The sequence below is a fragment of the Pelobates fuscus genome, chromosome 9 (genome assembly GCF_036172605.1).
Source record: "Pelobates fuscus isolate aPelFus1 chromosome 9, aPelFus1.pri, whole genome shotgun sequence".
Classification (NCBI taxonomy): domain Eukaryota; kingdom Metazoa; phylum Chordata; class Amphibia; order Anura; family Pelobatidae; genus Pelobates; species Pelobates fuscus.
Window position 1 is genome coordinate 46,178,031 of NC_086325.1, and position 25,382 is coordinate 46,203,412.

General features: G+C 39.0%; 1 protein-coding gene across 1 annotated transcript in view; it reads right to left on the reverse strand.

Moving 5' to 3' along the window:
* Positions 1-426: 426 nt before the first annotated feature.
* P2RY10 (P2Y receptor family member 10) overlaps positions 427-25,382 on the reverse strand; it is a 29,050-nt gene continuing 4,094 nt past the window's right edge. The window contains exon 2 of the mRNA XM_063433351.1: positions 427-1,571. Coding sequence (XP_063289421.1) covers positions 552-1,520 — 969 coding nt within the window. The 5' untranslated portion in view covers positions 1,521-1,571 and the 3' untranslated portion in view covers positions 427-551. The remainder of the gene's footprint in view (positions 1,572-25,382) is intronic.

Here is a 25,382-nt window from a genome sequence, read left to right on the forward strand (position 1 = left end):
AAATTTAAAGTAGTGCCTGTAACTACAATACAATCATGTATATAACAGTCAGCAATGCAGTTTGTAATACCGCTGCTTGGTTTAAGTAAGGCAGCTGTATTTACTATATTTGAGTATTATCCCCATATACATTATTAATGTTTACATTCTGGTAGCAATCTGAGATTCGGAAACTCCCAAAAATGTGCAGATTCTTTACTAACACACCACGGTGCATGCGTTTTTATTTTTACATTTTTTACCTTCTGCATAATATATTATGTTGGTACTTATTTGCCTGTTTTCATTACCTAATTGTAGAACTTTTATGGCTGATAGGAAATATTGCAAGAAGAGGTATACTACATAAATTCTAATGCTTTAGAAGGCCCGATATCTTTCAAATGATGCATGAAACAAATAAATGTAAAATGAAAAGTCTGTAGATTTTTATTTTTATGGTACCTACACACACACACACACTTTCTATTTTGGCCTAACTGACAATGTAAAACATAAAGTCAAAAAGTCAAACCAAAACATCTAATAACCAATGACTTTTTGGCTTTTTGCTATGACCTAAAAGACGAGGCACTCTCTCTACTCATTAGACGTACACGTATCATCGTGGACCCGTGTCGGACAACTTCATTTTTGAACTCTGAAGCACTGAAGTAGTAAAGTATTGGATCTAAACAACAGTTAATGCTTGCGAGACACAATGAGAAAGGATGGAATGTCAGAATGACCTTTTGCACAGAACAGTTTTTGATGATACTCCAATTCACCAGCATATAAAAAAAGAAATTGATGTGGTATGGGGCAAAACAGATGAAAAATACAGCAGCACACGTTAAAACCATCCTGAGAGCTTTCCGTTTTTCACTAACATTTTGGAGTTGCAGAGAGTCATTTTTAAGCTGAGATCTGGTTTTAAGAGTACAGTATGTAATAATTATCACAGGTATAACAAATCCACCTAACTCTGCTGCTGTGATCATAGTCAGTGCTGGACCATGTGCCATTTTGTTATTCATTCCCAGGTCAGCAAAACAGGCCACGCTTGTGTTACTTAGCCCGTAACTTCTAATGATTGGAAAGGGTAAACAAGAAGCCCCGATGACCACCCATACAAGACAACTTATGGCAATGTCATATCTACGCTTCCAGTCCTTTGCTTTGAAAGGGTTAATGGTGAACATGCAGCGTTGGATGCTAATGAGCATTAAAAACATAATACTGGCGTACATATTGAGATACTTAAGATAGAAACAAAACAGGCATAGGAAGTTTGTAAATGGCCAGACATTAATTAAATAGTAGTAAATCCTCAGTGGCAGTGACAAAACATGAGCTAGATCTGCCACTGCCAGATTTATCATAAAAATAATGGCTTTGTTCTTCTTATTAGTATAACCGCAGAGAACCCAAAGGGCCACACTGTTGGCCAGGAGTCCAGGAATGAAAACCAGAATGTAAGTGGTGGAGTACAGGGTGTACTGGAAACCAGTATCATTGGTACAATTTGAATCATTTTTCATTTTGTTTCATTTGTTCCTTAAAATGCCTTATGTGAAGGGTCCTGATTTTCTCTGTAAAATAAGAAAAGAGAGATTACATTCATATAGTTTTATAGTTTTGCTTGTCCATTAACCGATAAGAAACATGAACACAAGTATAAAACATAGCATTTATTTAAAATGTAAAAGCATATAGAAACAGTGCATGGACCACAAACATTGCACAAAAAGTCTGCACAATGTTCACAATTCTGAGTGTTTTCTACAGCTATGCATCTGCCACAGGCACAACTCGTTTATTTTTTTGTCTGTGAACTAGCCTATTCTGTTCAGCGTATCGCTACCATCAACATGCAGACACATTCAGGATCATTCACCAAGTGTCAATCGTCGGTAAGACAAAGGGAATTCAAAGTGATTTATGCCAAGCAACCCAAACTGAGAATATAGAACATTATTCTATTTGTGACCCAAAATTTGCAGATCACTTTAAAATCACTTCGAATTCATATTGAATAACTTGAAGGATAACACTTCAGTGAATAACACTCGTTACTGGTTTTCGTTTGCCATGGGACAATATTAAATAAAATATATATTAATATAAACTTAAACCTTTTTTTTTTTTCTGGAAGCTCAGATTGGAGATCTGGAGAGGCAAATTGCAACACTGAGGGAGAGGAGTCTGCTGCTCACTGAGCAGAGTTTAGTGGGGCAGGTAGTGGAGTGGAGTGGGAGGAGATGAGACAGTTGGTGAACAAGCACATAGCTGGGTAATAGTGGGGTGAGGAAGCAGGGGTAGAGGGAAGAGGAAAGGTTTAGCTAGTCCTGATCTTGTGCAGCCCAAAAGATTTGCCCATTTGAGCTGCGAGCATCAGTTCAGGAGTAGCTGTACTGCAGGAAGCTGTTCATTCTGCCGTGGGAACAGCCCCTCTAGTATGGGTGGGGTTGAGAGTGTAAGATAGGCTAGACAGGTTGTGGTGGTAGGGGACTCTATTATTAAGAGAGTAGATAGGGTAATCTGCCACTCTGATCGTCTCAACTAGACAGTTTGATGTCTCCTGGGTGCTCGGGTCCGGCATGTTGCTGACAGAGTGGAGTGATTATTGGGAGAGGCTGGGGATCACCCAGCTGTCATAGTCCATATTGGTACCAATGACAAAGTCAGAGGAAAATGGAAGGTCTTAAAGAATGAGTTCAGGGAACTAGGAAGTAAGCTAAAGAAAAGGACCTTTTCAGAAATATTACCTGTGCCGCATGCTACAGAAGAAATGCAGCGGGATATTAGAGAGGTCAATGCATGGCTGAAGTCTTGGTGCACGAAAGAGGGTTTTGGGTCCTTAGAGTACTGGGCCGATTTTGCGCTTGGGTACAACCTGTATAGCGGTGATGGATTGCACCTAAACGGAAGAGGGTCTGCTGTGCTGGGGAATAACATGGCTAGAAGGTTGGAGGAGATTTTAAACTAGTAGTAGGGGGGAGGGTCACAGCAATCTAGAAAATGGAGATAGGATAGAAAGGAGATTCTAGTATAAGTATAAGGGGGGAGGAGATGAGGGGAGGGGCAAGCTCAGAAAAAAGGAGGTAAGTAATATTGATAAAAAATTCACAAAAAGTCGGAGAACTCAATTATACTGATACTGCCATCCACTTTAGGAATATCTTAAAAACCTGGCAGGGATTGGAACTTTCTTGGTTGGGCAGGATTGAAGCAGTAAATTTCTATCTCCTTCCTAAGTTAACATTTTTATTTAGTAATCTCCCGCTGAGGGTGTCATGCCAGACGATACGCGGTCTTCAAAGGCAATTATCAAATTATATTTGGCAAGATAGGAGACCTAGAGTCTCATTGGAAATACTACAGAGAGACTGGAAAGAAGGGGGGATTCGTTTCCCAGACATACAGAAATTATATATGAACAACATGGTAGCACATCTAATTAAGTGCGACAATTTTACAATGGCTAGACCAAACTGGTTAGATATTGAAAAATCAGATCTTGGTGACATAGAACCCCTATCGTTGTGGTGGTGCGATAGTGAATTTCTAAAAAATATAAGATCTAGCAATCCGATGAATAATACAATGATTTATATCGTTAAGCATTTGAAAAAGAAATACGGAATAAAACACTTATCACTAAATGCCCCATTAACAACCTTAAAACTTTATATAAAGGATATAAATATCCAAGAATGGGAAACTGGTGGAGTTGTAAGAATAGCGGAACTTTTGAATAATAATAAAATGTTGCCATTTCCAATATTACAATCCAAATATAACCTCCCTTCGAAGGAAATCTTTAACTACTTAAGAATAAAATCCTTTACAATGGGAAAAGACTTTTCGGAAAGTTCCCTAATGGACCAGTTTGTAGAATTTCATTATAAAAAAAAAATTGCTTCTAGATATAATCAATTCGTAAGAAGTCAAAGGCAAATAGATAAAGCGCCAGCAATGAATAAATGGGAGCAAGAACTTCATTTTTCATCCTCGGTGGAGGACTGGCTGTTGGGTTTACAAGCAGTAAAAAGATATATACACGGGGTTAATATACAGGAAGTGTACTTCAAACTAGTATACCGTTGGTACCTGGTGCCTACTCGCCTTCATAGATTTCAACCCACACTCCTACCAGATTGTTGGAGATGTGGTAGGGAGTTAGGTACATTCCCCCACATCTGGTGGGACTGTGAGGAGTTGAAACCTATGAAACTAATCCTAGCGGAATTGGTAGACTTTATGTTCGAGGTTCGGACTGAGATCACGCCTCAAATGTTTTTGTTTCATTTAGATTTACCAAAAAGTAACATAAAACTAAAAATTCTTATGATTCATATCTGTATGGCAATAAAAATAGTTATGGCCAGAAATTGGAGAAATATGGGTGCGTTAAATTGGCAGGATATATGTACGCAGATTGATTACCAACGCAGCATGGAAGCTGGGATAGCCCTAAACAAGATATCTAGAGAAAAATATAATGAAGTCTGGGCCCCTTGGGTTAGATTTACTAACTATAAAATTTAATCCACCCCCTGCCCCCCCCCCTCACATAGATAGCTACCCGTAGGCAGTAGAGAGAATGGGATGTATGGTTAAGATGTATGGTATGTTTATATGGCTGTAGATACAGTAGAATATTGGTAGATGTCGATTAGAAACACGGTCCTACTGTTAATTATAATTATTATTATTATTATTGTATCACTATTGTAAAGATATCTTTTGTACTGTGTTTAAAATTTATAGTGGAAAACTGTATCCGTACTTGAATGAAATTTAAAAAAAAAAAAAAAGAAAATAAAGATTTATATATATAAAAAAAAAATTCACAAAAAGTACAAATGAATCATGATAATATCAAATGTATGCTTACTAATGCAAGGAACCTATATAACAAAATGGGGGAACTAAAGGCAATAGCATACACTAAACAATATGATATAATTGGCATAACAGAAACATGGTGGGATGAGACACATGACTGGGCAGTTAACTTAAATGCTTACACGTTATTTAGGAAGGATAGGAAAAACAAGAAGGATGGTGGTGTATGTTTGTATGTCAACCATGAGTTAAAGTCAAATCTTAGGCATATGGAGTGTGACGAGGAAAATGTGGAAACTTTATGGGTAGATATCTGCTTGGGACAAAAGAAGGGAAATCAATTATTGGTTGGGATATGTTATAAACCACCTAATGTAAATATTAATGAGGCAGAACATGTGTTAGAGCAAATTGGGAAAGCTGCAAATCTGGGTAATTTTAATCCCGGACATGGGATAGAGGGACTAGTACTTCAGCAAGGGGAATCAGGTTTTTGAATGTTTTAAATGACACCTTCATGTCACAACTGGTACAAGCACCAACTAGAAAGGATGCTTGTCTGGATCTCGCTATAACAAACAATGTTGATCTTTTGACCAACATCCAAGTAGGGGAGTATTTGGGAAATAGTGATCACAATATGGTCATTTTCTAAATAAACTCAAAATAGCAAAAGCACATGGGGTATACTAAAACGTATAATTCTAAAAAAGACAATTTCAATAAGATTAGGGCAGCTCTACAACATATTGACTGGCATAAACTCCTTAGTAAAAAAAAACACTGAAGATAAATGGAAACTCTTCAAACAACTAAAAGGGTAGAAAGGTACATTTCTCAGTATGTACAATTGGGTAATAAATATAAAATAAACAAATTGAAACCACTGTGGCTTAGTAGAGAAGTAAAACAAGAGATTAAAAACAAGAAAAGGGCATTTAAATCGGACAAATCAGAGTCATCCTATATAAGATATAAGGAAGCCAATAAATTTTGCAAAAAGGCAATTAAAGTGGCTAAACTAGAAAATGGGAAATTGATAGCCAAAGAATCCAAAACCAACCCCCCAAAATTTTTCATGTACATCATGTACACTGGAAACAGAGATGGGTCTGTTAGTTAATGAAGACCAGGAAAAGGTAGACATTTTTCTTCAGTATATATTAATGAGGATCCTATAGCAAGAGATATGCACATGATTGCTGCAAAAAACTTGCAGATAACTTGTGATTGGATGACTCGAGGCAAGGTGCTACAGCAAGAAAATTAATGTAAATAAAACTCTGGGCCTGACGGTATTCACCCATGAGTACTTAAGGAGCTAAGTGGGAAATAAGTGAACCTCTGTATTTAATCTTCCAAGATTCTTTTGTTTCAGTTATTTTACCGGAGGATTAGAGGAAGGCAGATGTCATTCCTATATTTAAAAAGGGTTTGAAATCATTGCCTGGAAATTATAGAGCTTAACTTCTGTGACTGGGAAAATATTTGAAGGGCTATTAAGGGATAATATTCTGGAATTCATTAGGACGAACTTTGTTATTAACAATAATCAGCATAGTTTTATGAAACGTAGGTCATGTCAAACTAACCTAATTGCATTCTACGAAGAAGTAAGTAGAAGTATAGATCAGAGTGTTGCAGTGGATGTGATCCATTTGGATTTTGCCAAGGCATTTGATACGGTTCCTCACAATAGGTTAGTCTTCAAACTAAAAGAAATTGGGTATGAATATTCTTGTTCTTGGGTAGAACACTGGCTTAAAGATAGAGTACAACAAGTTGTCATTAATGGTACATTTTCAAGCTGGACAAAAGTGGTAAGTGGTTTCCCTCAGGGTTCTGTGTTGGGACCGCTTCTATTTAACAGATTTATAAATGATCTTGAAATAGGCGTTGAAAGCCATGTTTTAGTGTTTGCAGATGACACAAAACTTTGTAAAGTAATAAAATGTGAGCAGGATATTGCTTTGCTGCAGAGGGATTTAGATAGATTAGGGGACTGGGCACTGAAATGGCAGATTAAATTTAATGTAGAGAAATGCAAAGTCATGCATTTCGGGATCAAGAATGCACAAGCAAAGTACACCCTAAATGATAGTGAATTATCATAACCACACATGAGAAGTATTTGGGAATTGTTATAGACAACATATTAGGCAGCAATATACAATGTCAATCTGCAGTTGCTAAGGCCAGTAAGGTTTTATCATGAATAAATAGGGGCATAAATGCTCGGAATGAAAGTATAATTTTGCCTCTTTATAAATCGCTGGTAAGACCACAACTTGAATATGCTGTCCAATTTTGGGCACCTGTTCTAAAGAAGGATATCATGGCACTAGAAAAAGTGCAAAGATGAGCTACAAAATTGATAAAAGGAATGGACATTTTAGTTACGAAGAAAGGTTAAACTTTTTAAATCTCTTTAGTTTGAAAAAATGGTGAATCAAAGGGGCTATGATAACATTATACAAATATATTCGGGGCCAGTACAAACCAATATCTGGAAATCTATTCATTAAAAGGGCTATACATAGGACACGAGGTCACGCATTTAGGCTGGAAGAAAGGAGATTTCATCTAAGGCAAATAAAAGGTTTTTTTACAGTACGAACTATAAGGATATGGAATTCTCTGCCTGAAGAGGTGGTTTTATCAGAATCCATACAGATGCGTAAACAGGTTTTGGATAAATACAGGGAGTGCAGAATTATTAGGCAAGTTGTATTTTTGAGGATTAATTTTATTATTGAACAACAACCATGTTCTCAATGAACCCAAAAAACTCATTAATATCAAAGCTGAATATTTTTGGAAGTAGTTTTTAGTTTGTTTTTAGTTTTAGCTATTTTAGGGGGATATCTGTGTGTGCAGGTGACTATTACTGTGCATAATTATTAGGCAGCTTAACAAAAAACAAATATATACCCATTTCAATTATTTATTTTTACCAGTGAAACCAATATAACATCTCAACATTCACAAATATACATTTCTGACATTCAAAAAAACAAAAAAAAACAAATCAGTGACCAATATAGCCACCTTTCTTTGCAAGGACACTCAAAAGCCTGCCATCCATGGATTCTGTCAGTGTTTTGATCTGTTCACCATCAACATTGTGTGCAGAAGCAACCACAGCCTCCCAGACACTGTTCAGAGAGGTGTACTGTTTTCCCTCCTTGTAAATCTCACATTTGATGATGGACCACAGGTTCTCAATGGGGTTCAAATCAGGTGAACAAGGAGGCCATGTCATTAGATTTTCTTCTTTTATACCCTTTCTTGCCAGCCACGCTGTGGAGTACTTGGACGCGTGTGATGGAGTATTGTCCTGCATGAAAATCATGTTTTTCTTGAAGGATGCAGACTTCTTCCTGTACCACTGCTTGAAGAAGGTGTCTTCCAGAAACTGGCAGTAGGACTGGGAGTTGAGCTTGACTCCATCCTCAACCCGAAAAGGCCCCACAAGCTTATCTTTGATGATACCAGCCCAAACCAGTACTCCACCTCCACCTTGCTGGCGTCTGAGTCGGACTGGAGCTCTCTGCCCTTTACCAATCCAGCCATGGGCCCATCCATCTGGCTCATCAAGACTCACTCTCATTTCATCAGTCCATAAAACCTTAGAAAAATCAGTCTTGAGATATTTCTTGGCCCAGTCTTGACGTTTCAGCTTGTGTGTCTTGTTCAGTGGTGGTCGTCTTTCAGCCTTTCTTACCTTGGCCATGTCTCTGAGTATTGCACACCTTGTGCTTTTGGACACTCCAGTGATGTTGCAGCTCTGAAATATGGCCAAACTGGTGGCAAGTGGCATCTTGGCAGCTGCACGCTTGACTTTTCTCAGTTCATGGGCAGTTATTTTGCGCCTTGGTTTCTCCACACGCTTCTTGCGACCCTGTTGACTATTTTGAATGAATCGCTTGATTGTTCGATGATCACGCTTCAGAAGCTTTGCAATTTTAAGAGTGCTGCATCCCTCTGCAAGATATCTCACTATTTTTTACTTTTCTGAGCCTGTCAAGTCCTTCTTTTGACCCATTTTGCCAAAGGAAAGGAAGTTGCCTAATAATTATGCACACCTGGTATAGGGTGTTGATGTCATTAGACCACACCCCTTCTCATTACAGAGATGCACATCACCTAATATGCTTAATTGGTAGTAGGCTTTCGAGCCTATACAGCGTGGAGTAAGACAACATGCATAAAGAGGATCATGTGGTCAAAATACTCATTTGCCTAATAATTCTGCACTCCCTGTACTTCCAAAAACATAACATACAGGGATATACTTTCTTATAAGTGGGGTAATAACTGCTTGATCCAATGAGATATCTGACTGCTATTTTGGGGTCAAGAAGGATTTTTTTCCTAGTTTGTTGCCAAATTGGAAGCACTTCAGACTGGGTTTTTTGCCTTCTTTTGGATCAACAGCAAAAACATATGTGAGGAAAGCTTAACTTGATGGACGCAAGTCTCTTTTCAGCTATGTAACTATGTAACTATGTAACCTCACAGTCCTTATGCTTCCACTTTTCAAGTTATGGTAATGTCGGCATCAAGACAAACATTCACGCTTAAATTTACAGAGAGAGAGAGAGTCATACTTCCTGCCCTTAACTGAGATACGATTGGTCATTGAGATGATAGACAGCAAAGTATTGTTACCTACCTCTTCAACATACCATGCTCCAAAGTATCACATAAGCAAATTGGAGAAAGTGCCCCTCGGTACAGAAACTCACCTGAACTGTGATTTCTAAGACAACAAATATCACAGCTTTACCTCAAAAAATCAAAATCCCATAATTATTTAGATGTAAAATTATCCTCTAGAACATGGTATTAACAGCAAACATATATTGCAAGTGGAACGTTCGGTCCGTGCGGCCAGAGGACAAGAGCAGTGCAAGTAAGTCTATGGCAGTTTTAGATGGAGATACTATGTTAAAATAGGCCAGTTATTGACTATTGATTATAGTACCTAATGTATAGTTAGTGGTCCTCTAGCATTAAGTCACTCAATTGCTAGAGATGACAAATTTTGGTCTGCAACTCTAGATTCTCTAAGTATAGTTTTTGACGGCTACCCCTAGTCCTAAGGAGCTAGGGTTGGAATTTCTCTATCTCTGTCAACTTTTTGACTTCTGTCCTATCCTACCTTATGTGTATATTAAGTATGAATGGTAATATAGGTTGAGGTTCTCAGTTCAGGGATGCATGCTATACTATATTTCTATAGTTGTCTTCCCTGGACCTCTAGTGGCTAAGATCAAGTATTGCCACTTTGTATAAAATTCATGATAATTTAGGAATTTGAATTTGATACTAGAAATTTATTACAAGTATAAGTACTGTTTTTTTGTTATCTTAGGCTCCTAGAGAATTCAAAGGAAAAGACTTGAGATGAACGGAGAAAGCCTTTCAATTATTGAGTTATTTTAATTTGGTAATAAACGATCTCTTATATTTTTATGATTTCCTGACAAGTATTTGTTTGTCATTACGCAAATTTTGTCATACTGCTACAAGTATATTCTAACTCGCTTTTTTCTCTGTACTTCAGTGTGTGAAATATCTACTCCACTTTAATGAGAATTAAACAAAATATTGCATTTCAAAAAAAAAAATAAAAAAAAATAGTAATATGAAATATTGTTACCAAAATGTTTTTTAATCTCAATTGAAACAATGTTAAATCTTCATTAAAATTCGATTTTTTTTGTACGCTTCTATCTTTAGTCATTTATCATCTGTTTACATGGAAACATGCAAATGAAAGTTGACATATACCCATGTATATTCATAAATCAGGAAATGGAAAGAAAAGTAAAATAACTAAAAACAAAAATGTTCTGCTTACCGCTATAAGAGCAATAACCAAAAACCGTGGTGAACACAATTGCAACCTGTCCTCAGTGTACAGCGAGATGTTTAGTTCTTTATATAGAGTAATGGTATTTATGGCAGGATTATAAAGGGGATTTTAGATTGCAAGCAAGAGGGTCACAAAAGTAAGTGAATGAACACTCTCTATTGCATTGGGTATTATTCGATTTGCTAAATATTTGTACATCAATGTAGAACCCTGCAAACTGAGCTGTTAGCTACTATTCATCATAACTAATAATAATAAGTTGAAGATAATCAACACCTCTGCTTCCTTCCTCTTGGTTTGAGACATGCATTGTGTACTGATTATTTTCCTCATTAGGTGTTGTAATTGCCTCTGCTAAATGTTTCTGTTTAGGACATAATGCATACATTGCTCTTACTGTAATCTTATCTAAAGCCAAAGTGGTAAACTTTAAAGGGGCAGTTCAGCAATATACATCATTCACTTATCATTACATAGAGTACAATTTAAGGATTTACCCTGCCTCATTGTAGATAACATAATATACCTGCAGCAATTTGCAATGAAATTATAATAAAATAAGTAAAACATGCTGCTATATTATATATTTATTAAATTACATAAATTTCTTTCTGTTGGTCACTTCTCACTTGATCCATTAATAAAATCAAGTTTTAGTAACTCTCCCCTAGCTATCAATCATCTTTTTCCATGAGCCATCTCTTCTTCTTGGCGTCACTGGTGGAATTCCGAATCAAAATTAACATAATTGCAGTTGGTTCTTGATTTGACTATATTTCGGCTTGGAGTTTGGGAATTTGACCGATCACCGGATCAGCCCAAAATTGGACAGATTATAGTTTGCACTGAAACAATATCTAAGTCTAACACAATGTATTAAGAATGGGGTAACGTGACCATGACGTACCTCCTTCTAACAATATGGACCCATTGAAACTGAATAAGGGTTTAGTTTTGGTCCCTACTCATGGGTTAAGAACCACCATCAAAAAGAATGGTTTTTGGAAAAAGAATTTTAAGACTGGAGGACATTTATTAAATTGTGATAAATTCAAAAGATGTCTTGCCATTGACAACTCATTTTTTTCCTTTTGCACCTAGAACTTTGACTTCTTTACAGGCCATGCTTTAAGACTTTATACCTAATGAGAATTAAGTTGGACACCAGGAGTTCGAATATATGTATTAAGAGTTAATGTGCTAATAAACCACTGTCCACCTTCACTTCATTAGTGAAGCTTCACATGGAAATAACCCCAAAATAATTTCAAATGTCTTGGTAGAGCACCAGGCCTGGTATCATATTAATTGCATCACACTGAAGTGATTATGGTGTTTGGAGTGTTTCTTTAATATGATACATTAAGGATGTATTGTCAGTTCTTTTTAAGGATATAACATGCTAGGAGTTGTGTTGTCTATACTTCAGTTTGCAGAGGTTCTTGAGGTTATTGATACCTATTTCCATAGACATCAAATGGTTTCATTGAATGGTTAGAGCGCTCCTCTCCTGCCGGTTATTTCTTGTAGCGTGGTCAGCACCAGAGCAGGGGGGCAAGCAAGGGAGCTCCGCTCTACATCTGCTCTCTTCCTGTATAGCGCCCTCGCGTGCCCCGCAGTGGTGCCTGGGAGCTGGAATGTGACGTCAGGCGCATGAGGGAGTTATACAGGAAGAGAGCGGATGTAGAGCAGAGCTCCCTCAGAAAAGCACACCACCAGTCCACTGGACCCCAGGATCCCCCACAGTTCTCCAGAAGGTAGGGAGACTGCGTGGAGTGTATTTTTTCTAAGCCCCACTCCCCTCCCCCCCAAAAAAAACATGTCTCTTTCTCCACCACAATGCTCCCTAACTATCCAAAATAATACCCCTGTCCCATGTTACTGCCCCTATCCCCCCACAATACTGCCCCATAATACAGTCCCTATCCCCCCACAATACTGCCCCGCCCCCTAATACAGTCCCTATCCCCCCACAATACTGCCCCTGCCCCATAATATTTTCCCTATCCCCCCACAATACTGCCCCTGCCCCATAATATTTTCCCTATCCCCCCACAATACTGACCCCTGCACCTCAATATTGTCCCTTTCTCCCCCACAATGCTCCCTAACCATCCAAAATATTGCCTCTGCCCCCAATACTATCCATATCCCCCACAATACTGCCCCTGCCATTAATATAGTCTCTATCCCCCAACAATACAGCCCCAGACGCCCCAAATGCTCTCCCTATCCCTCCACAACACTGCCCCTGCATCATAATACTATCTCTATCCCCCCACAATACTGCCCCTGCCTCATAATATTGTCCCTATCCCCCCACAATACTGCCCCTAACCCCCAATACTGTCCTTAACCCCCACCATACTGCCTCTGCCCCAACTCTGTCCCTAACCCCCACACAATGCTGCCCTAACCACCCACATTCCTGCCCCTGCCCACCCAAAGTTGTCCCAATCCCCCCTCACAATGTTCCCCTAACCTCATCAATACTCCACACAATACTGCCCCCCTGCCCCCTAAAACCACCACACAATATTGCCCCTGCCCCAATACTGTTCCTATCCCCACCATAGCCCCAGTCCCCCACAATACTGTTCATATCCACCCCCACCACAGCCCCAGTCTCACACAGTACTGCCTCTACCCCCCACTAAGCCCCAATCCTCCACAATACTGTTCCCATCTCCTTGTTAATGCCCCAATCCCCTAAAATACTGCCCCTATCCTACCACACTAAAGAATCAATCAGCCACAATACAGCCTGTGCCCATCAGAATAAAGCCCCAATCCCCCACAACACTGCCCCTATTAGCCCACTCTAAAGCTGCTATCACCCACAATACTTCCTCTATTCCCCAAAACTACCCCTATCTCCCCCCGCTAAGCCCCCTGTCCCACACAATACTGCCCCTACCCCCCCCCCCAATTAACCCCTTAAGGACACATGACATGTGTGACATGTCATGATTCCCTTTTATTCCAGAAGTTTGGTCCTTAAGGGGTTAAAGCCCTATTGTACAGTGCTACAGAATTTGTTGGCGCTATATAAATAATAATAAAAAAGTCTGTATCCCACACAATTCTGCTCTATACCCCACAGTGCATCTTTGCCTGTGCAACCAAAAATTGTTGCACCAGCCCTGGGTGAGTAACCACAGAGACACATATTATGCTACGTTTATGCTAGGGGCATAATTTATCATGATCTAAAATGAACAGCTCTTATTTATGGTGGATTTTTTAAAATTAATTTTCATTACTTTTAGTAGGTACTAGTAAATTAATAATTTGTTTATTACATATGTTAACCTCATTTTCCCTGCAACATACAGTAGCATTTAATGACATCACATACATCTGTCTATGTGGAGTAGTTACACAGGGAATATTTGTAGCACGGAAACCTGTGTATCTAGCAATTATATTCTCATTCTCGGATTGTGTAATCCTGCATATATAGTGTTATTTATCCTTTTATTAACAATGCCAGTTAAAGACTGTACAACTTTCAATGGAAGTTCCAAAGCTCTGTACATCTCTGCAGTACCAAACCCTACGCAGCATGTAGACAATCAACACAAGACTGAACCTCTTCCCAAAATGCTGAGAGTTCCCTGGAGATGCTGTCTGTTATGTGGTTTTAGAATTCAAGTAACAATTGTACTTACCACAAATTTGAGTGGAAGTCATTCCTACTGATTGATTGGCTCCAAACATAGCGATATCAAAATTGCAGATTTGTTTCATGATCTCTCAAGGTTTTTTATTTTATTTTTTACTTTTCTTTAATTTATTATAAATCATGTAATAAATATGATAGTTGTGGATCCACAGATCAAGAATTATTGACCAGGAGTTCCACTCATTGACATGGGATTACACGGGTTGTTTTTAAACTAACTTTGTTTTTGAGGAGAGAAGTTTCTAACATATATTCCACGAAGAATATAAAACAATACAAAATTACCACGATCAGTATTGTATCTATCCCACCAAAAAAACATGAACTCCAGCCTAAATGAAGACGTTAAAAAAGGAAAAAGATGAACATAAAAAAAGAGGGATTGGAAGGTAAGATAAAGGAGTGTAGGTGTAAAATAATATTTTAACTGTACTTCCTGTATGTTAGCATTATTATAAATAAGTCATATTTTGACATTTTTAGGAAGCTGAGTTGCTAATAATACCACCTGGGTCCTTATAAAACTGACAAAAGCAGTGCAACTGACCATTTGTATATATCTTTTTCACAATGATTGTATATATCCTAATGAGAAAATAGGCAAGTACAGGAAAAAGGCATTTTTATGCATTTTGTCCAATAACACATAAGCCAAAAAAAGATATCCTTAGATAGAGAGAGAGACACACACACACACACATACACACACACACACACACACACACACACACGGCCATCTTTAAAGCAGGGCAAACGGGGCAGCTGCCCCGGGCCTACTCACTCCTGGGGGGCCCAAAGCAGCTACCCCATGGGCCCTGCTGTCCGCCCCAAAACATTTTTGTTTGCCCCCTGGGCCCGCCGGTGCTGTGGCTGCACCGGGAGCCCACACACTAAGAGGGCCCGGTCGTGCGATGTGGCCCTTTAACAGCGCCCCCTTGTTTTACTGCAGCAGGCTAGGAGGAAGTGACTGCCGTGAGTCACTTCCTCCAAGATAGATTGAAGCCGCGCGGGATGGAGGAGGAGGAGGCCGTCAGGAGGGAGCTGGAGTGCAGGAGCCCCACACTCCCAACCAACTCAGCCTGCCACTGGACCCCAGGGAACCCATAAAGTAGGCTGGAGGCTGGCTTTATTAATGTAAACTTTGCATGTGTGTGTGTGTCTTACTATGTGTGTATGTGTGTGAGTATGTCTGTAAGGGTGTCTGTGTGTGTCAGGGTGTCTGTGTGTGTCAGTATGTCTGTCAGTATGTCTGTCAGTGTGTCAGGGTGTCTGTGTGTGTCAGTATGTCTGTGTGTCTTAGTATGTGTGTATGTGTGTTAGTATGTGTGTCTTAGTATGTCTTAGTATGTGTCAGTATGCCTGTCAGGGTGTCTGTGTGTGTGTCTTAGTATGTGTGTATGTGTGTCAGTATGTGTGTCTTAGTATGTCTGTGTGTGTCAGTATGTCTGTCAGGGTATCTGTGTGTGTGTGTGTCTTAGTATGTGTGTATGTGTGTCAGTATGTGTGTCTTAGTATGTCTGTGTGTGTCAGTATGTCTGTCAGGGTGTCTGTGTGTGTGTCACTGTGTCTGTGTGTCAGTATGTCTCTGTGTGTGTCAGTATGTCTGTCAGGGCCTTTGTGTGTATCAGTATGTCTCTGTGTGTGTCAGTATGTCTGTCTGTGCATGTCAGTTTGTCCGTCAGTGTGCATGTCAGTTTGTCTGTCAGTATGTCAGTGTGGCAATATGTCTGTCAGTGTGTAAAAATGTAAACTTTTCACGTGTGTCAGTATGTCTGTGTATGTGTGTGAGTATGTCTGTCAGGGTGTCTGTGTGTATCAGTATGTCTGTCAGTATGTATCTCTGTTGTCAGTATGTATATCGGTGTATCTGTATTTAGTATATCTATGTTTCTCTATGTGGTCTGTGTGTATCTGCATGTGTGTCAGGTTGTGTATCTGCGTGTCTGTATGTGTGTCAGTGTGTGTCTGTATGTTATCATTGTATGTATGTGTATGTTGTCAGTGTGTGTACCTGCGTGTGTATATCTGTGTGTGCATCTGTATATAGTCAGTGTTTTTATCTGTGTATGCATGTGTGTCAGTATATGCATCAGTGTGTCTGAGTATCCATATGTGTCAGTGTTTGTATATATGTCTATGTATGTGTGTCAGGTTGTGTATCTGTGTGTCTGTATGTGTTAGTGTGTGTATCTGTGTCAGTCTGTATCTGCATGTGTGTTAGTGTGAGTGTCAGTGTTTATGTCTGTGTATCTGCATGTGTTTCAGTGTGTGTGTGTGTGTGTGTGTGTGTGTGTGGCAATCTATGTGTACATGTGCATACATCTCATCATTCAAATCGCCAACACTACACACAAGTGCACCCCTGCATTCAACCTTCAACACTACATACAAACACAGTCCTGCATTGAAACGTCAACAATACATAAACACCAAAAATATATATAAACACACCCCAGCATTTAAAAAAACAAGCACAAAAAAACTACACATAGATGCATGCTTGCATTCAAACACCAACACCACATACAAACACACCCTTACATTTACACAAACATACTCCATATACAAACATGCTTCCATTCAAACACACAAACACAACTGAGTGTTAAATACAACTCTGCAAGCATGGGAAAATGGTCCCGCTACTGCGTTGCGAAGTGGAGAGCGTGATTGCATGTCAGGGAGTGGGGGTCAGGGGGCCCCATCAAATTCTTGCCCAGGGCCAAATAAATTTTAAAGACGGCCCTGCACACATACACACACACACACTCTCTCTCTCTCTCTCTCTCTCTACCTATAACTTGTCGATTTTCTCTGTCTATTTTGGCTACTAATTTGAAATTCCCTTGCTAATTCTCCACTGAATAAACTATAATGTGTTTCTGAAGTTAAAGTGTTAATCCTACCACCATAACCACTTCACTGCTTGGAGTTTGTATGTGCAGCGTTTCATGTATGCTATACATACAGAGATACAAAACTTTGCCACTGGAGGTGAAACTCCACCAGTTCTGTGCATACTGGGTGTCAGCATAGTGAATAACCATGATTGCTTTGTTTCTTCTCATCTCTGTATACCATCTCTATGCTGACTGTCAGGGGCAGAAGTCAGATATTATCATTAGTGACTAGCCTTTCACCCATTTTGCAATGTGATTACAAATGCTAAACCAGACATCTCCCTTGGCAATATTTTATATGTTAGAATATTTCTTCATTTTGTCATTGCTTGTAACCTTTGGCACTCCAATTGGTTTGTACTACATTCCCGCTGATGTTTTGCAAGCATTATGGCTGTATGAGCATTATAGAAGATGTAGTCCACAACATCTGGCATGACGATGGTTATAATAAGGTTTATTATCTAAATAGTAAATTATAATGAAATGAAAACCATATATGTATTATTATTATTATTATTATTATGAGCCAAAATAGACAAGTTGGAAAAAGATTAGTTTCCATAATTTTTCCCCCTCAAATATTTTTGCCTATAATTAGTACTTATGTGGCACAACATATTTCACAGTGTTTTATAATTACAGAAAGAAGATATTTAGAGGTGAAGAAGGTCATGCTCAAATGAGCTTACAATCTATGAGGAGTTGAGGTAGATTGATATACAAAGGAATAAAGAGTAAGCCCTCTTTGAATTATATGGTTTTACATATCAGGACATAATAACAATCATCTATTCCATAACATGTCTTAAAGTTAGGTAACCACAACCTCAGATGAACAACAGCACATGGCATGGCATCGTGACATGGCATCGTGTAATGATTTTTTAAAACAAGAATAAAGCCAAAGTGGAAAAACCAAGTACACCTTATGATTCAATAGCTTGTAGAAGTAATCATTTTCTGTATGACTTTATCAGTATCTCACATCATTGAGGAGGAATTGTGGCCCACTCATCTTTACAACGTTGCTTCAGTTCATTGAGGTTTTGCTGGCATTTGTTTAAGAAGCTCTCTTAAGGTCACATGACACAATTTTACTAGAGATGAGGTCTGGACTTTGACTGTGCCATTGCAACACCTTAATTATTTTCTTTTTTTCAGCCATTCTGTTGTAGAGTTGCTGCTGTGCTTGGGATCATTGTCCTTTTAAATTAATACAATTCGGCCAAGCTTTAGCTGTGGGACAGATAGCCTCACATTTGACTCTAGAATACTTTGGTATACAGAGAAGTTCAAGGTCGAATAAATGACCGCAAGGTTCCCAAGTTCTGTGGCTGCAAAACAAGGCTGAAATCATTACCCCTCCACCACCATGCTTGACATTTGGTATGAGGCATTTGTGCTGATATGCTGTGTTTGCTTTTTGCCAAACATGGTGCTGTGCATTATGGTCAAACATCTCCACTTTCATCTGTCCAAAGGACATTGTTCCAGAAGTCTTGTTGTATGTTCAGATGCAACTTTCCAAACCTATGTCATGCTGCCATGTTCTTTTTAGAGAGAAGAGGCCTTTCTCCTGGCAACCCTTCCAAACAAACCATACTCGTTCAGACTTTTTTTGTTTGTAACTTTAACATTTAGCATGCTAATTGAAGCATGTAGAGTTTAAGATGTAAATCTTCTTTTTTTTGCAATTTCTCTGAGCACTGCATGGTCTGATCTTTGGGTGAGTTTGCTGGAACTTCCATTCCTGAGGAGGTTGGCAACCTTCTTGAATGTTTTCCACTTTTGAATAATCTTTCTCAATGTAAAATGATGGACTTAATAAACAATAAATTGTTTGTAAATTGCCTTATAACCCTCCCTGGTTTGATGGGCAGCAACAATTGCTTTTCCATGATCATTGCCAATGTCTTTCCTCCTTGGCGTTGTTAACTAACCCCTAAATGCTACAGACCAGCAAACTACTAAAACGTTGGCTTTTATAGAGGTGGTCACACTTGTTGATGATCAATGAATTGAGGGCATTTGATTAGCAGCACCTGTCTGCTACTTAGTCTCTTAATTCCTATGGAAGCAGTAACAGTGTACTTAATTTGTCATGCATGGCTTTTCCATTTTGAATTTATTTTTGTAAAATAATCATGACACGGTGTAACATGTCATGTGAAGTTGTTCATCTGTGGTTGTATTTACCTAATTTTAAGACCTGCTAAGGAGCAGATGATTGTTATAGAGTGAGCTCATCAGCTGACAATAAACAAACAAAGGAGCAAGGAGGAGGATGCAATGCCTGGTGTGGAGAATGGAATACTAAGGGAGTACAATATTACCTATGATAAGACTTAACTTTTAATAGATTAAATCAAAAGTCCTACAAGGACTAAGACAAGAACTAACCACAAGACATAACATATAGTACTATAGACAAAGGATAACGAAAATACACAACAACTATTAAATACTCCCCCTCTGATGATCTAGCGAAACGTACATCAGGGGTTAGGGGCTTCGTTGTTTCCACTAAATCTCTAGAATATTTCTATCAGGCATTTGAGATTAAATCTTTTTATACTTCAGCATGGCATTTTTCCTGTTCCACTGGCGATAAGGCTAATAAGGTTCTAGCCACTATTACTGCTGAGGTGTGGTTGGGGTGCCAAATATTGTTTTTTTGGCTAGGGACTTATTTAGGGGTAAGGGGTGCCCATGAAGGCACTATAGGGAAAGACATTGCTTTCACATTTGTCCCCCCCCCCCCTTTTTTTTCCTCACCTCCGTCCTCAGGTGCTTTTAAAGCAGTGAAGGTTTAACTATCAGACCTTCAGTTTACCAACCTCTTTACCCCTCATTTTCTACTCCTCATCAAGCGCCAAATACCAGGTTGGGTCTCCTTGACATCAACAGGAGATCTACCTAGGGTAAGTGTAAACATATAGCGCTCCACTTATTTGACTAGTACGGTCTGGATTTTTAACCAGACTATACTAGACTCACTCTGGTTCATCTTTATATTTAGTGGGGGAAAGAGAGCACCCACTAGAGTGTGCAGCTGCTTCTTATCACTCTATTATATCTACAAGCGCACTTGACACAGTAATCACCATTTTTTTAAATCAACAGGAGATCTAGCTGTAATTCCTAAACTGTGTATGTTACTTATTATAAATGTTACCTGCACATGTAACCTTCTCTGCAACAGATATCATTTTACCAACTGTTTTACCAACTGTTGCAGAGTTTGACTACTAGCTACTCTATACCACACACTTAGTGTAATCTACTAAATAATGATTTATTGAGACTGTTTAGGACTACTGAGCTGGTGAGATAGTGCTCTAACTTGATCACAATAACAGGGCATGTACCCAAGCATTTTCTAGTAACACAGTGTACCTTAAGTAATTCTGACCTACTCTAGGCATGTCTACTAAATAAGTATTGACTTAGATTATTTCACTCCCAGTGGCTGGGAACGAGGTCTAAGATGACCACCATCACAGGGTGTTAACCCAAGTACATCATTCTGAGGTACATTCTAATAATATTTTTCGGTGGCACCTATCATATCATTGTCACTAGTGGAACAGCCCCAGCTGTTTTTAATAGTTGTTGTGTATTTTCGTTATCCTTTGGCTATAGTACTATATGTTATGTCTTGTGGTTAGTTCTTGTCTTAGTCCTTGCAGGACTTTTTATTTAATCTATTAAAAGTTAAGTCTTATCATAGGTAATCAGGGCCGTCTTTAACACGGGGCAAACGGGGCAGCTGCCCCGGGCCCTGTCCCTGCTGGGGGGCCCAAGACAGCTGCTCCGTTTGCCCTCTGCCCGCAAACTATGGGGGCCCATCGGGTGGCCCATGCACTTAGGGCCACCCAGTGGGCCTGTGTTAGCAGGGGCCCGGTCGGGCGCTGTGGCGCTTTAACAGCGCGACCGGGCCCTTGCTTTTTGGCAGCCGGCTGGGAGGAAGTGGCAGCCGCGCGTCACTTCCTCCCACAGAAAAAGGAGCCGCGCGGAGGAAGGAGGATCAGCTGTACAGGAGGGGGCCAGGCCGGGAGAGAGCGAGAGCTTAACTCCCAGCCACCCCAGCCAGCCCACTGGACCCCAGGGAAGCCACCCTCCAGGAAAAGGTAAGAAACTGGAGGGTGGTTATCAAATTTTGCATGAATGTCTGAGTGTGTGTGTGTCAGTATATATGTATGTGTGTATGTCTGTTAGTGTGCCAGAATGTCTTTGTGTGTGTGTGAATCTGTCAGTGTCTGTGTGGTTCAGTATGTATGTGTGTTTGTCTCTCAGTTTCTGTGTGTATGTGTGTTTCAGTATATCTGTCTGTCTGTGTGTATGTGTGCCAGAATGTCTGTCAGTGTGTCAGTATGTCTGTGTGTGTTTGTAATGCGTTCATGTTCTCTTGCTTATGACAGGTGCCAATCACAGTATTGCCAAATATATAACAAATATTACAGAGGCATCAGACTCAATTGCATGTTTATGGTTGCTGATGAATTATTAACATAGTCAACAAAATCACAATCGCACACGTCCAAGTGTTTTGTTTTTTTAACACTTTTTGCATTTTTAGTTTCACAAAAATTAAAGAAAGATCTTACAGATCCTATATTTTGCGTTACGCAAACAAGCTTAATCTCAATAATTTTGGAAAAGATTTATTGACATATTTCTCTCTAAAATTCAACTGTCAAAAATCAGTTGATAACTCACTGATACTCTTTTCAACAAATTAACTTATATCTGAAAATGAACTAATTTAAAAGTTTTGCAGTACGTGATGATAGATTATCTGATTCATTGCTGATAACTATTAACCTGTGATGTTATCAAAAAGCCACCAAAAAACTAATTTGGACAATGATAAACATTAAACACAGTTATTAGTTTTGATGATTTTTAATTCTGATGTCTAACTTTGTCAGAATTAATGGTAGAACGCAATATGTTTAGATTTTGGAATAGGCAATATTTTCAGAATTGATTATCCACCCCAAAAAACTGTCAGTGTCTGTGTGGTTCAGTATGTATGTGTGTATGTGTGTTTCAGTATGGCTGTCTGTGAGTGTCAAAATGTCTGTATGTGTGTTTGTCTCTCAGTGTCTGTGTGTATGTGTGTTTCAGTATGTCTGTCTGTGTGTATGGGTGACAGAATGTCTATGTGTGAGTCTGTCAGTGTCCGTGTGGTTCTGTATGTCTGTGTTTGTCAATATGTCTGTCAGTGTATGTGTGTTTCAGTATGTCCATCTGTCTGTGTGTATATGTGCCAGTATGTCTGTCAGTGTATCTGTATGTCTGTGTGTGTGAATCCGTCAGTGTCTGTGTGGTTCAGTATGTCTTTGTGTATGTGTGTTTCAGTATGGCTGTCTGTGTCAGTACGTCTGTCAGAATATGTCTCTGTATCTGTATGTTGTCCATTTGTGTTTGTGTGTGTATCTGTATGTGTCAGTGTTTGTATATGTATATCTGCATGTGTCAGGTTGTGTATCTGTGTGTCTGTATGTGTGTCAGTGTGTGTGTCGGTGTATCTATATGTAGTCAGTGTGTGTACCTTTGTATCTGCATGTATGTCAGTGTTTGTATCTGTGTGTGTGTGTCTGTGTGTATCTGTATGTTCTTGTGTGTATCTATATGCGGTCAGTGCGTATCTGCATGTGTGTCAGGTAGTGTATTTGTGTGTATCTATATGTAGTCAGGGGGGCCCAAGTAAATGCTTGCCCAGGGTCCAATCAAATTTAAAGACGGCCCTGTAGGTAATATTGTACTCCATAAGTATTCCATTCTCCACACCAGGCGTTGCCTCCACCTCCTTGCTCCTTTGTTTGTTTATTGATAGACGCATTTCCTTCACACATCCCAGCAGCGGGGATTATACCATTGTACGCCCTTCACTCCAGAGCTGGCCATAACTCTTTTAAATGTGAGTTTTCTACCTTCTACTACTATTTTACCCTTTGGATTTTAGATGTGCTGCACTACTGGCTGCCTCTGTTTCTTTGTTTTTCATATATGCGAATACCCTGAGACATTAGGACACACCCACCCCTACTGAGATGTCTACTCATCTATATCCCATCAAGCATTGATGCTCTAGTGCGACTCTTTTGGACTATCTTACGTTATTTTACTTTTTTGCTGGCGCAGCCCTACCCCATCTCTTTATATGTGTATATATACATAAAACAAATTGTATAAAATAAATATTACATGTGACATTACTTAGTCCTGACACTGACCAGTATTACTTAATCTAGAAGTTAAAACCATGGGCATTTAGTCTGAAGCAAGGCCAGCCCTAGCCTATGGCAACCAAGTGGGTGCCACTACCCGGCTCTTTGGGGGCTCTCACTTGGCAGGTGCACAAGTATACTGGTGGGAGGAATAATGGGCAGCGAGAGAGATATGTACTCACTGTGTCCTTCCTGCACAGTTCCATTGTACACCCTGTAGTGTTCTAGCAGCCGGTATGTGAAGTCACCCCAGCATCAGTTTCACTACAAGCTGAGGATGGGAGCTGTGCAGGAAGGGCACAGTGAACCCAGCAGCCCCACTGAACCCCAACGAGAGGATCCATCCCAGCTCTCCCAGGCACAGGTAGGGAAGCTAAGTATGTCTGTGATTAAATGTATGCATGAGAATACTCAGAATGTGAGCAGTCTGCTAGCCAAATAAGGGAGCTATCTGCTAAATGGCTCCCTAATTTGATATCTTTAAATATGACAAATCCACATAAGGATATAAAAGTAAGCAGCTATCCACTAAAGTGCTGAATGATCAAATTAAAATAGCTTTTCTTAATTTTGATATTTCGTCAATTTAGTAGATAACTCCCTAATTTGGTACCCTTATGTAGATTTGTCATATTTAAGGACACCAAATTAGGGAGTCATTTAGCAGATAGCTCCTTTATTTGGCTATCAGACTGCAAGGGGGTGTTCCAAAACTAATACATAGGTGTGACAATTTCTCTTGAAATCACCAGTTTATGAATTAGGTGGCACGCAGTTAATCCCTAAAGCACTTTAGCAAGCTGAACGGGACTTTAGGGTTCCTTCAAGTTGCAAGAAGAATTTTCAACTGTAAGTCTTTCTTTACACTTCTGTATTTGCGTGCTATACTGACACAATGCATTACAAGGCTCAGGGGCGTATTAGCCGCGAGGCAAACAAGGCATTTGCCTTGGGCGGCATTTTCCAGGGGGCGGCAAAAAACGCCGCCCCCAAATGCCCAGGGCAAATGCCTTGTTAGCCTTGCGGCTAACTGGGCTGCCGGTCGGGCTGCTGGGGTGGTTGCTGGGCGGGCGGCTGGCGAGGGAGCTCTTCCTCTGAGCTCTCTGCTCAGCTCCCTCGCGCGCCGCAGAGTGAGGCTGGGAGCCGGAAGATGACGTCATCTTCCGGCTCCCAGCCTCACTCTGCGGCGCGCGAGGGAGCTGAGCAGACAGCTCAGAGGAAGAGCTCCCTCGCCAGCCGCCCGCCCAGCAACCACCCCAGCAGCCCGACCGGCAGCCCCACTAGACCCCAGGGAGGTAAAGAAACCCCCCCCCAGCATTCCCAAAGGTAAGGAGGCTGGGGGGGGGCTAGATTAAATTAATTATATTATATATATATATTATATATATATATAATATATATATATATATATATATATATATATATTATTATTATATATATATTATTTATATATTATATTATATATATTATATTATTATTTATTTATATATATATTATTTATATATTATATTATATATATATTATATTATATTATATATATATATTATATTATATATATATATTATATTATATATATATATATATTATATTATATATATATAATATTTATATTATATTATATATAATATATTATATTATATATATATATAATATTATATATTATATTATATATATATTATATTATATATATATATAATATTATATATATATATAATATTATATTATATATATATATATAATATTATATTATATATATATATTATATAATATGTTATATATATATTGTTATATATATATTATTATATATATTTTATATATATATATTTTATATATTTATTATATATATT